Below are 13,747 nucleotides of genomic sequence, written 5' to 3'. Positions count from 1 at the left end.
GCGTGTGCAGCCTCTGCGAAGGGCAGGACTCGGGGAGGCCAGAACCGAAGGCCAAGCGCTCGTTGCACACAGCATGAGTTGGAAGCAAGCTGAACAGCAGGATTTACTTACACTTTATACACAGCATATAAAATCTCCGAGCAGAAGAGGAGCCATATGGAAACGGTTTTGTGACAGGAATTTTAGCGCAATAAATCCATAAATTTGGCCCTCTCTTTCTCTGGCATATTCAAGGGTACCATGTGTGTGCGCTTGTGTTAGGGAAGGGGGGGGGGAGATTTGCCTTAAAAACTGATGAATATGTTAAGACATACGAGAAAAAATAAAACAATAATCAAACCCAAAGGTAGCATTTCTGTTCTGCTTGTGAGAGTGTTTGCTCAGAAACCTGAAGAGCAGGATGAACGAATCAGACTGCGATTAGGAGCAACATAAGCCAAAAGCAGATGAAGAAAAGACTTTATGTAGAATAAAACACGTTCCACGGGCCAGCTCTGTATACAACTTGGTGAGTAATAAAATGTTAGAATTAAAACACTGTTAGGTTCCTAACCTATGTCATCATTGTCAGCGTGCAACAAACAGCCAGGAGTCTACGAGGCCAAAAACTTGTTCAAAGTTGAAATGCGAACTTCACACCTCAAACAAGTATCATTTTAATCCTGTTAATAAGCGATTCCTAAAGCTGCTTTTTGCAAGCGGGGTGAAACACAAATGAATACAGTGACCTGAAACACTATCCTGAGGTCTTCTAAATTGCCTTTAATGTGTGTCTCCAGGCAGGTGGTGCAGGACTTACCTTCGCAGGATTTGGCATCCCTCTTCAGCTGGTAGCCCGGCTGGCACTGGCACGTGTATCGGTCTTCACTGAGCTGAACGCACTGCTGCTCGCAGCCCCCCTTGTTAACACTGCAGGAATTGATGGCTGGAGCCAGGGAAATATTGAAGGAATGCACGTCAACAACCCAAGAAACTTACTTCCTATTTTAAGTACATAAATGACAGCAAAAATACGCAAACCTCGCCAGACAGCTTTCGTAAATGCACCTGTCCCCATCCCCTGCGTGATTACTCTCCCTTGCATTTATGGCGCTTGTGTGACACAGTGTCCCATGTCGGTGCAAGCCCGTGATTCCAGTGAGAGGCAAGTGAGATCTAAGAGCTGTAATGCTGACTGAAGTGCAGCCACCCTTTGATCTGACAGCAACAAAGCACTTGAGAATCCACCGAGGTAAAGAAGGGGGGAAAAAAAGAGTGGCCCCGTTGGCACTTTCCCATTGTTTTTTTCTGTGTCTGCTATCATTGATTGAAAAAAAAAAAAAAAAAAAAAAGAAGAAACTGTTTTTCAGGCTGATTTCCTCAGCCTCATGCATAGGAAGCTGCAAATCACAGGAGTCACAAGCTCCACAGGACAGGCTTCCAAAGTAAGCCACAAGGAACTAGAGGCTCTTTCGTACATCTCTAAAGATGCTGCTTCTTTTACCCAGACAAATTAATATTCTTTTTTGTGCAACGTATATACCCAGCCTCTGGAGAAACATTTCTCCTCCTGCCAAAATACGTTAACACACACCCACACCTATTCACACACTGCATATAAAAATAAGATAGATCATTTGAACCTGTTATTGTGCTGTACGTATGTAAGTGTGAGCGCGTGCATGACTTCATCTATATATATTTTAACGGCAGGGATGTATTATGTTCTTCACGAGTAGCTGGGAAGAATATTTGGTCCTTTAAAGAAGGCATGAAACTCTGGACCCAATGAAGTCAGCAAAAAGCTTTGACATTTATTTTAGGAATATTAATTCATTTACCTGTAATAGACATTAAGAAAACAACCACAAAAGCTGCTGGAGGACGCATTTCACCCTATGCTACCAGTTAGGAAATATTTCATTTGTGCAGTCAAATCTGTGCTAAAAAGACCGAAAGAAAAGCAAATTTTTACATTATCATGGATGCATACACAGCAGTAGCCAGGAGACACCTCGCTGCGCACTGGATGCGACCCTGGCTTCTGATCTCCACCTGTGTTTGCAAACCTCTTCCCCGGCTAGCGACGTAACTTGAAAGCGGCTCGATTTCTACACGGGAGACAGCAGAGCCAATGCACTCAGAGCTTCCTCTTTGCGGTACGTTTGTATCCAGAGACTTGTTTTTCCGCAAGAACATTCAGATAAGACGAAAATATTTCAGAAGATGGAAAATGCCTTAAATCGGCTTTGAGAGAGAGAATATACGTCTCAATTTTTAAAAGTGCCATCTTCTCCCTGCTTTTCTGGGCATAAGCCAAATTGGATGTGAGGGGGGATAAGAAGCAACCTGCCGTACCAAGAATTTTGGAGGCTTCCAAGCCAGAAAGGGATGGGCGTGAACTCCTGTGCCGAGAGCGTGCACCGGCGGGTCGGGCAGCCCGGCCCTGCACGGGGCTCTGCCGGCGGCCGGGCAGCGAGGGATGACTCCCGAGCAGCCGCGGCCAGCTTATCACGCCTGCTGCTGAGGCATCACGTAGGCTACGTGAGAAGGTGCCAGACTGATTGAGAAGAGTGCTGGGGAACGAACAGGATGAATTGTGCTTGTGCTGGCAGCCGCTGGCAACGCGTCTTTGATCAGAAAAAGGCAGAGACTTGGCATGTCGTGAGTCTAATTCCACCTCTTGTAAAGGGGCTTGTGGCTGGAGGTCTGAGCCCGTGCACGGGCAGAAATACAGCACACCGTCCACTTTCAAAGATCTACTCTTGAAGTTTGGTAGAAAACCAGCCCCGCTGCCGAGTCCGGACAGGTGCAGCGGTACGGGCCCAGCGCCGGCTCTTTCCTGGGACACTGGGGATGACGCCTGGAGATGCTGAGCGAGGAAGGCAGCATCGCAGGAAGGGGGGCGGCGGTGGGAGGCATTGCACAGAAAAGTCAAAGGTCTGCTGATGGTTGAGAAATATGCATTTCTCAGCCATTATTTTTTATAATAATGCCCATATTTTTACAAAAAAACCTGAGTATGAAGCCATAGTTGGATGTATACATAGCAACCATGGGGTTAGAACATGCAGTCTCTTCAAGCCCATGTTTTTCATCACATTAAATCCAACTTTATCATTGACAAGAAATGTAACTTCAGACATACCGTGCTTTTACTTATGTGGAAAAACACAGATTATAGATCTATGGAGATATTTCCTTTGTTGCTTCCTCTATTAAGAACCTTAGTGTGCAAAAGTCTCCATCAAAACCTGCATCTCACCAGCTTTTCTACATAAGGCAGACATCAAAGATTACAGCTGGCACCAAACATGAATCGGGCTCTAAAGCCTGCGCTCTGCTTTCACTTCCAGGAGTTCAAACAAGAATAAATTCCAGAGAAGACAACGAATTTACATCAATCCAAACCCACAGCCTGATACTACAATAAATATGTTCTTTCTCTGAGTTTCTGCTTTCCAGACACCAGCTGGTTAAACTTTAATGAAGTTAAATTCATTGCATTTCCATAAGCAAGGCATTAAAAAGAAAACAAAAAAAAATGGGACGGTGTTACCTGTGGTTATTCTAACTTAATTTGTAGTGAACGTTCAGTCTGGCACATACACTTAAAAATGAATTCAATATTGAACAAAATTTGTGGGAGCAAAAAGCTAAGAAAGAAAAAAAGCATTGCAAAAGATGGGATCCTGGCATGGCACAAAGTATCAGAGACCATCAAAGGATTCAGGAAGAAAGTATCTTACTTTCATTGAACAAGTCAACCCATTTTAGAGGTTGGTTGCTTTAGAGTACGAGCAGAAGTTTCTACTGAGAGTAGGAGGAATGACAAACAAAGAGACTTCTTCAAACCACGTATTTTGAGGATCGGACTAGCAGTGGAGGGACGGACCAGCAGCCGTTAGTCAGGATCCCAAACACACCGTGATGGTGTTGTAGGAGGGTCGGACTTGCTGAAAAAAGCTTGTGACAGAAGTTCAGTAATCTTCCATGCAATCACATGAGAAAGTAGCTTATCCCTGGTTTTTGATTCTTCAGATGTAGGCTGAATATCTTATAAGAAGATAGATCCACTTATGTATGGGAGTCTTCCAAGCCATCTAGGCTGCAAAATCTGCTTCCCCTCAAGTGATTTTGGCACTTTTGCTCCCAGAAACACAGGGTTGCCAAAAAGAAAAAGACGACGTGGGAAGAATGAACATAACAGAAATCTGGGCTGGGTTCATCTGAGAAGCCTGTCTAAAGGGACGCTTGTTTCTTATTTCTGCAGCAGAGATAATCACCTTCCCCAAACAACTCATTTCCAGTACATTGTCCCTTTTCATTCCTGGTATGTGGGAGAGAACGTTACATCCTCTGAGGTACCCACAGAAGAAATATTAATGCTAATGCAAGCCCTACTTGACATGCTAGATGTTCTGCTTAGCTGCACTAGGTCAAGAGAGAGCTGCATTATTTGGTTTGCTTCTTGGTCACCAGTGCTCAAAACTGAGTGTTTAAACTGGTGCAGCAGAAGAGGTAAATCTCTCTCCCTCTCCATCTCCAAAAGTCTCCATCCCCAACAGTCAGTGCAAGCAGTTAGTGCCCAAATCCCAAGGCAAGGCACTCCTGGATTACTGGTTTATATGAAATGCTCTCTCTGTCCTCATCAATTAGCAACCGTCTTGTGCTCCAATGCATGAGCACTTATTATATCCATTTATTTTGGTATCTTGTCTAAACAGCCAAAACAGAACTCAATATCCTCCGCTCAGTATTGCGTATATCCATTATCATGATAGCAGTTCTCTCTGAAACTTACTCCTGTCTCTCGTTTTAGGATTTATTTCTGTCTCTCCTTGATAATTTCTGAGATACTGCAAACAGAACCGAACATTGTATTAAGTATTTTTAATAACTTCTTGTGAATACTTACATTTGTGAAATGAAAACTTGCTTTCTGATAATGTTCATAGCTAGGACAACTCCAGACTGAGCTCCTTGATTATTTGTGCTGTGAGAAAGTTTTACTATTCTATGTCCACAGAAAGTTTTACGTATTGCACAGGTAAGCTCATTGAATTGTCATAATCCCTGCTTTTTGTGTTTATCATTCAGTTCTCTCGCTCTTTTCCCCCCAGAGCCCCTTCAGTCCATTTTTGTATAAAATTCCCTCTCTATCACAGCTGAAAATGAGACTATTCAGAGGCAGTAACATAACTCAAACATCATATCTTTCACTTCTGGGTCTTCTGGATCTGATCAGAGAGAGATTAATTTCTCTCTTTTCTTATAATTCACAGAAAAACACTGGTGTTCCTAGTTAAATATAAACCACTCACACATTAATTTTTTGTCTCACGCTAGTTTTTTCCTTACCCATTCCTTCTCCAACTAAGATAATCAAGAAAAGATTGAGACTTCTCTGTATTTTTAACTGCAGTTAATTACCAAAACACTGAAAGTCTCTGTATGTGGTAAACCCAACAAACCTAAAAGAGTAAGTTCTTTAAATAAAAAACATTATTCCCACAGCTTGAGCACTGGTACATCTTGTGTTCTAGTTGTATCAGTAAATTTATTGCTGTGATAATACAGAAATGACTGATGACATACTTGGCCGATGTTAAGCACAACCAAGGGACTTTGTGCAAGAACCGAGACAATGACCAAACTGTGAATGAACTTATTTTGCAGATGTGGGCCGACCATACTTGACTGTCCTTCTCATATTACCTAAAATCAGGCTTAAAAGTTTAAACAAATGACGTCCTTTTCTTCTTCCCAAATGACAGAACATTTTAATCCTTTTTGCAGAATTGAACAACTTGACTTTCGTACTGATTTAAATGTAACACACGGTTAGTATATTTAATTTTATTATTATTTTTAGCAACATGCAGAATTAACTCTGCATGTCTCAGGTTGGACTCTGAGCCCTGAACCAAGAAACACAGGGTCTATTTTTAATGGCAGAGCTGCTAATCCTCTCCACGAGCACATAAATGGGCTTTGTGTCAGGGGCTGAACTGCACCATGAGGCTCCATGGTGCTCTCATTTACAGGAACATCCATAGGGTAACTCCATACTGTAAACCCGTGGCTTTTCACCCAAATCTGAAAAACCTTTGGGATCACATCCACCCTCTTCCTACTGTTTTCTAATGCCTGTTTCTTGGAATGGGATTCCTCTGACCCACAGCAGACGTCTGTCAGGTCAACTGCAAGCATCATTCAGAGTGGCAGAGCAGTCGCTGAGATGAGACCTGCAGCCAGCCCGTGCTCTGTATTTAATGCCAGCAGAAGCAAGCATTCACGAACTGGAGATCTTCAATATGGGAGTTTTAAAGCTAATTTGAAGAAACGCGATCAGTTTGGTTTGCAACTTCCTTTGTTATTGGCTTTGTTATGTTTTGCTTGGGTGAGCCACAGAGAAGTTTTGATGGCTGAGCATAGGAAATTCGGTATCGGTTGTAGTGGAGATGTTACAAACAGGGCTGCAGAGGATGAAGATGCATCCCTGATGCCCAGGAGCAGTGCAACCTTTTAAAGACCAGTGTAGATAAAGGAATGCAACAAAGAGCACGGGACCACTGTGGGAACAAGGAGCTTTCACAGACCTATAGCACCCTAATTATCAGCCCACAGCATGAGCAGAATCTCAGGAAAAGTGCTCAAAACTCTCAGCTTCACGTGCATAGGCACCTCCTGCGTGAGCTGAAAGGATTACCAAACTAAACATTTGTGTAATACGCCTTGGAGGAGAGTTTTCAGCTCACCCCATCCATACATCTCACTCTGCCTAACAACTAATACATAAAAGAGACCCAAGCAGACAATTCTGCATTACTGTTTTACCTAAAAGATTCAACATGCAGCAAAGGCTGAAGAGAAGAGATAACGGGTAGGGCTGCTTCTCTTCATGCACTCTCTGAAAACCAGAGACGACCTCTGGAGTGCATACTTAAATATTTCATTAGCCTTTTAGAGCTCCCTCTCTAGCTACCAGTCCATAGCACCATATTCTCCAACGTATCTTATCTTAGTAACTCACAAATTTGGCCTCTGCTGTTGATCCTCCCAAGAGGATTTTCTGCTCTGCTCACTGTGGCACAGTCGTTGAGATTGTACTTCATCACCTCACCCCTCGACCCAGTTAACGATATCCTCCTGCCTCTGCTCATGGCACCACCCGGGAAAGCCTACAGGGTCCCAGTCTGGGCAGTCTGACGGAGACGGTCACCTGCTGTAGATTGGGTTAAAACCAACTTCAGGGTGGCAACCACAAGCTTTTATTTCGTCTTCATCACTGAAGACACAAGCTGCACTTAGTGACTGCTTGGCTGGAAGGGCAGCGTTCTGCCAGGCACCCGCGGGCAGGAGATTTCACTATCTGCTGTTTGTACCTCTTCGGAAAACAGAGGCAAAAAGACTAACTAAAAGGAAGAGTAACGAGGGCAGAAAAGCCCAGGGCACGGCTGGAGTGGGGAGAGGGATGTGACACAAAGGCAAAATGCTCAGAATTAGAAAAACATTTTCACTGGAAATGAAGACGCCCTATTTCTTTAAAGCCTGCTGCAAAACCAGAGACATTTTCACACGATTGCATCACAGAACCAGGGGACACCATCACCGCTTTGTTCTCAAAAAAAGCACAGATTTGGAAACACCCGAATCCTCGCAAACCACTCGAACTGGAAGGGATACCAACATCCTTTGTGAATAGGGCAAAACTCAGACCGGGGAAGCCTACAACCCTTTGCACTTACGCAAAGACAGGTTTAGCAGAGAAAAACAAGCCTTGAAGTACATGAACTGCTTGTTAATGTTTACTTACCTATGCAGGTGCGCCCATCAGCATGGAGCCTGTATCCTGCCCGGCACTGGCAGTGGAAAGAGCCGTGTGTGTTGACACAGCCTTGCTGGCAGCCACCATTCACCACCGCACACTCGTCCACGTCTAGAGGAGGAAGGTAGATGATGAGAACTACAAGACAGCCTCAGTGAAGACATACCCTTGATCTCCTGGCCAGCACGCAGCTCATACATAATATGCGACCATTACACTCAGACTGGGGTTTTGTTTACTTCGCTTCTGCGCTGTAAACAGAGCAAAGAAAATTGAAATTTTATGGTGTTTCTCAAAGCTCCCGCAGGCACTGCCGCTGTAGTCTCTACTTCTGAAGCCCTTGTTAATTAGAGCGATCTGTGACACCGTGGTTTCCCCCGGGGCCAAGAAAAAAATACAGGAAAAGAATTAGGGTAAGATAACACATCAGAGCGTGTAGGTACCACCGGTCAAACATTTGGCTTTTGTAAAAATTTGCTGTATGAAGATTTCCTTTTGCATCAAGCCTTTAATCCTATTAGCAGGTGTCTTTGAGGGTACAAGCATATACAACTGACATAAATGGAAAAAAGCCATGCAAGAGCAGAGCCTGTGCTCTTAATCAACGTTACATTTCCACCACTGAATACACAGAGAGCTTTGATGTTACATTTAAAAAGAATGATTTTGTGCCACATTTTCTGTGACTCTTGTCCCTTGGGCTTCCTTGTGTTCACCTGAACTTTCCACAGCATCTTCTAGATAACCTCCAAGACAAATGATGCGATTGCCTGATGATACCTTTTCCGAACCTGAGCAGGTGTCTTTCCATATTCCACATTTTAGGGGACTACATTAAGTCAAATTAGGAGGGAAACTAGCATTAAACCATCATGAGAACACTGCTGTAATGCTTCATCTGAAAATGATGGACATTGATGGACAAAAAAGATCAAGAACAGTTTAAGTAAACAGGTGAAGGTTTAAAACAGACCCGCAAAAATGAATTTCCAAAAGCAGCACATAAGCAGTTTCTGCACCTTTTCAGCAACACTGGGCTACTGTAAATAGCACTTGGTTGGCATGTTGACACCGTTACCTTAAAAATTGACACAGAAGTCATTGGAAACGAGGGTCGGTTAGTCCATTCCCTGAGAAAATTTCACCTGGTAGGGGTTTGCCTAGAATTTGTCTGTCTTTAACAGCCCTCAGCGTCAGCAACTCCACGTCTCTCCATCTCACCCAGGGGCGATGCTGATACCAAATTATCTTGACCGCTGAAGCCAAACCTCCCTCCTGCAGTATGCATCTGTAAAGAACCCTCCTTTCAATATTAAAGACTCCTATTGACTTAATTGCTCTTTAGATCCTGTTCTGAGACCATCTAAGGGATTTAACCCACCCGAGCGCATGTAGATGAGGAGTCTGGCTATAAAGAAATAACAGAGCAGCTGCAACAAAAGGCAAGTTTGCAGCTGCTGCTGTGGGGAAGCGAGCAGGCGGTGGAGCGCAACACAGCAACACAAGGATGGGTCCCCCCGCCCCATATTGCACTGAGGAACAAGGGGTCTGGCTTTCATATTTTTGCTGTTGATATATCTGCTTTGCATTTAGCTTTCATGGGGCTTTTTTTTTAAATGCTTTTATGTTTATTCTGTTTTAGGAAATCTAATCAAAATTAGATGAAAAAGGAAGTTTTAAAGATGACTTGGAAACACACAACATCCTGGTCCTAAGGAAACTTATTTATAAAGTTAAATTTTAATACTTCACATATGAATTTCACTCACCTAAAATGAAGTCCTGGTGTTGACTAGTGTTTAAATTTGGACCATTTGCTAACATGCGCCACTTTTTAATTCTTCTGCTATATTTGCTGTTTTATTAGACTGTATACTACGTACATTTCCTCACTGCCTGGAGACATCTGGAACACTATTTTTTTAAACAGAAGTTTTGCTTTTTTTAATGTAAACAGTAAACAGAAAATGTTATTCATCTTGTTGAATTCTATACCGTTAAGAAATAGCCTGCTGAAAAATGCCAGGACGAAATCAAAACCAGGAAACCATTTGTCTTGAGTATCACAGAAGTAAAATAAGCAAAAAGGCTCTAAAAAAATATAACAAGGAAGCAGCTGAACTATATAGTACATCACTTTCTAGTATTTATACCTCAATAAACTCAAATACTGGAAGCTTCAATATATTAATTTTATAGGCTACAATCAGCTGCAGAATTTCTCTAATATACCAAATAGAGTTTTAAGTTAGGATATCAGCACTTACAAAGGAGAAAAAATAGTCCGGCTAATAAAAACAAGCACTTGGAATTTGTTAGCTTCTATTTGAACATTCAAAGAAATGACTTGGTTTACGGGCGAGCTCTGCACACAGCAGCTCCCACACCCACTGAAGCTCTTCTTTCAACAGTATTTCCCTTGTACTGGCACATCCCTAAAGGCCAAAAGGCAATATAATTAAATGAAAAAAGACCCCAAAATACTTCGTGTATACAAGCTGTACCCAACCCCACCCTGAGACTCCCTGCAGCAAGCAGGGGGAAAAATACAGGCAAGACCAACAAGCCTGCAACGCAACTCCACGACTGTCTTCCCAGGATGCCGTGTGAGCAGCAGGTTTGATGACAGATGATCTCTTCTAGTCTCAGGCTTTCTCTGCAAGATCAATATTTTAAGGATTGTACGTTGAAAGATTCCTTCAATTACTGCAGATATAATAGAGAAAAATGCAAGGCACGGTCGCCTTTCAATGTCTCCTACATCTCAAGGCCAGGAAACAACTTTGCTCCCAGTTACAGAAGAAAAAAATGCCTTATTTATTTTGTACGGGAGCAGTCTGCAAAGTGCACGCTGATCTAAAGGCATGAACTGCACTTGGAAGTCTTAAAACTCTAACCTATTTGGACTTTTATATTCAAATTGCTTTACTAGTAAAGGACTCACGAGGAAAAAAACAGCTTATGCTGTTATAGGTACAGAAATAGCCATTTCTTTTTTCACACGGAAAAACTATAGAAAGATAAAATTATTCTAGAATTATGAAGTTACAAAAATATTAAAAATATTCTAGAAATATAAAGTCATTATATTGTGATTCTAGAATATTATGGGATTATGGAAGTTTGTATCTGTTTAACAATACACTATAATTAAATTTGGACTAGTTCCCACTGCAGATCAAACCGAAACACCTATATGTTCAACTTTCTATAGTTACGATTTAGGACGTTTATCCGAATAACCCGAATTTCAAACCATTTATGGCTTGCTTATTACATGTCAGACCATGATGAAAGCAACTGCACTCCCACAAAGCAGAGGGAGAGCAGTCAGCTGAGAGGAGAGGCGAGAAGCGAAATGAGAATGGTGTGCTATCCCACGGCTACCTTGCAAAGGGGATTATGCTGCTGGGTGAGTAGAGCCGAGTCGGTATGTGAATATGCTCCTCCTCACCTGTGAAACGTTTCAATAGAGATGCATTTCAGTGGGATTCCCACTGAAGGCGTCTCTGCTTCCCATGCCCTCTGTACGCAGCACGTGCCTCCTCATGTACCTGAGGATGTACAGGGTCTGTGTCCCCATTGACCAACTTTTCATTGGGAAGAGACTGGCAGGAATAGCCTTATGGTCAGCCATAGAATAGAACCAGAGAAACATTTAGGTTGGAAAAGACCTTTAAGATCATCGAGTCCAACTGTGAGGAAGGTAGAAGATAAACTGGAGCTCATGATAATTCAGGCCCCAACTCCTGTAAAAATTTGTACGCTAATCCTTTCCCTGGAAGATTGGGATGAAGTTATCTGGGAGGACCCCGATCAAGAACTTAGTGATGAGAGTGCATTAGATGAATATGAATTTAAGGTAGCCCCTATTATTAAAACTCAGGTATGTGCTGGACCTCAAGGGGGCAACCGGAGAAATACCATAAAGACCACTCCACAGGAAACCCTTCAGCTGGCCAATCTGCACGAAAAATACGGGTGGAAGCGTGGTGAGAGCGAGACTGAATATCTGTGTCATCTCTCCTTAACTGGATGAGATAATATTTTGTTAGATCAAGGTGAAGCAGATGGCTTTTGCGGCCCAGGAGTGTTCTTGAACAAGGGACCAGCCCCTAACACTGAACCACACTCTGTTGCACCCGAATAGGATATTGAGCAGGGAGCAAAGACCCTTGGGATACAGAGGAACCCACTACTATACCAGTAAGATCATTAATGAACGTTTTAGTGCCTTACAAAAGCATAGTCATGCATGCCAAAAGTCAATCCTATGTGTTTTCAGGATGTAAATTATTTTAGCCACCATAACGTGAAGATTTTTTTTTTAGCTCTTCATGCTTCTGAGGTCTGTGCGGTTGGACCGAGCTCTGTGCCTCCCAACTGCGCACTGACCTTTCCTCCATCGCAAGAGGATGCACACCGCAAGGCCCGAGCATGGGAAGAGGATGCAGCGTACAAATGCACAAGCTGCTCTCAGGCCCATGCCCTCTCCAAGGGCAGAACTTACTGATGAAGTCACAGATTTTGAAGTCCTCTCCACCCCTGAACGGGGGCTCTGCTAATCTTCAAGGAAGTTTGTCCCCGGTTGATCTGATGGGCCATGTTGGCAACGGCGCGATTTCCCTGCCCAAAACCTGTTTGAATACAGAGGTGGGTGATTGCTTGTTTGGAATTCAGGGCCATCACATCAGTGGCTTTCCTCATATGCTTACTAAAACATTTAGGAACGGCTTTGATCAATCAGTTCCTTAAAGACAAACCGACAGTAGTGTTAAACACAGATCACTAGTGAACCTGCAATCATGTTTTTATAAAGGGGGGAAAAAAACCCCAAACCAAGATGTTGCCAGATCAATTCCCTACAAACAAACAGCTTAGCTTTTTAAACCATTAAGAAAGGTAAATAACATGTAAAACTAAACCCCAAAAGAAGAAAAAAAAAAACAGTTCTGATGGCAGCAGGACTCAGCGTTTGCAGTATCCTCTCCATTTTCATGATCTTTCCTCTTTTTTTCTGGCCATATTGTGCATGACAGAGTTGTGAGGGGGTGGGCTATTTTTCAACTCCCTGTTTTTAAGTTCCCCACTTTCAACACCCCAGCACCACTTGGAGGTCAAGAGCAGGCTGCTGCCACAGCTCCCACACCTCCAAACGACGGGGAGCTGGTGCGGCCAGAGGCCCTCGTGCTTACACTGCAAACCAGGTACATCCTTAAACCTGCACATAACAAATAGCTGAAGGGTCATGAGCCTCCAAAGGGACTCAGAAATGTTTCTCCCTGTTTTAACCACTGGACAGGCACCTCGTGCAACCCCAAGTCCTCTTTGCTTTTAAATCCTTTTTTCCCCAAAGAACCCAGCTAGCAATTTTTGCAGTAACTACTCCCACAATTAATGCCTCGCCCGCTCTCCCATAGGTCTGCAATGACCCTCTGCAGGCACACACGTGTATTTGGGCTCTGGTGCAGGACAACTGCCACTTCAGATCTCAAAGTGCCTGCAGAAATACTGAAAGGCAGGCCTGCTTTTCTTTCTAATTCAATTTATTTTTTAAAGCACTGCATTCCTCACAAGGTTATTATTTGCAACTTTTATCACTTTTCACATGCCTTCCTTCTGTGCACATGTGTGCAGCTGCTCTGAAAGCACAAGATGAAACGGACTTCTAATATTAAGTTTATTGCACACTTTTCCTTCTTGCACATTTTTAGTAAAATGAAAGGTATAAGGTTATTTAAAATACAGCCTCTATTGCAGGCCGGAGTTCTCTTCTTTGGGCTGAACAAGCAAACGATGGTACACACATTGAGAATCCCGAATGGAAAAAGAGATGCTGTGCCAAGGGTACCCCAGGGATGGTGTTCACACCGAGGACACTTTGTCAGGAGCACAATGTGAGGTCTAAGCAGGCAGAGGATGGCAGAGCAGGGTTTA

At 43.2% G+C, this 13,747-nt stretch overlaps 1 protein-coding gene across 2 annotated transcripts in view; it reads right to left on the bottom strand.

The window, feature by feature from the left end:
- LOC104051222 (multiple epidermal growth factor-like domains protein 6) overlaps window positions 1-13,747 on the bottom strand; it is a 206,295-nt gene that overhangs the window by 63,928 nt on the left and 128,620 nt on the right. For both annotated transcript variants that reach the window (XM_064457943.1, XM_064457944.1), the window contains exons 6-7: window positions 7,799-7,921; window positions 800-925 (exon numbers count right to left, since the gene is read on the bottom strand). In XM_064457943.1, coding sequence (XP_064314013.1) covers window positions 800-925; window positions 7,799-7,921 — 249 coding nt within the window. The remainder of the gene's footprint in view (window positions 1-799; window positions 926-7,798; window positions 7,922-13,747) is intronic.

Source organism: Phalacrocorax carbo, chromosome 7 (assembly GCF_963921805.1).
Source record: "Phalacrocorax carbo chromosome 7, bPhaCar2.1, whole genome shotgun sequence".
Lineage (NCBI taxonomy): Eukaryota > Metazoa > Chordata > Aves > Suliformes > Phalacrocoracidae > Phalacrocorax > Phalacrocorax carbo.
Note: the sequence above shows the minus strand (reverse complement) of the source record. Positions and strands in the feature narration are given on the sequence as shown.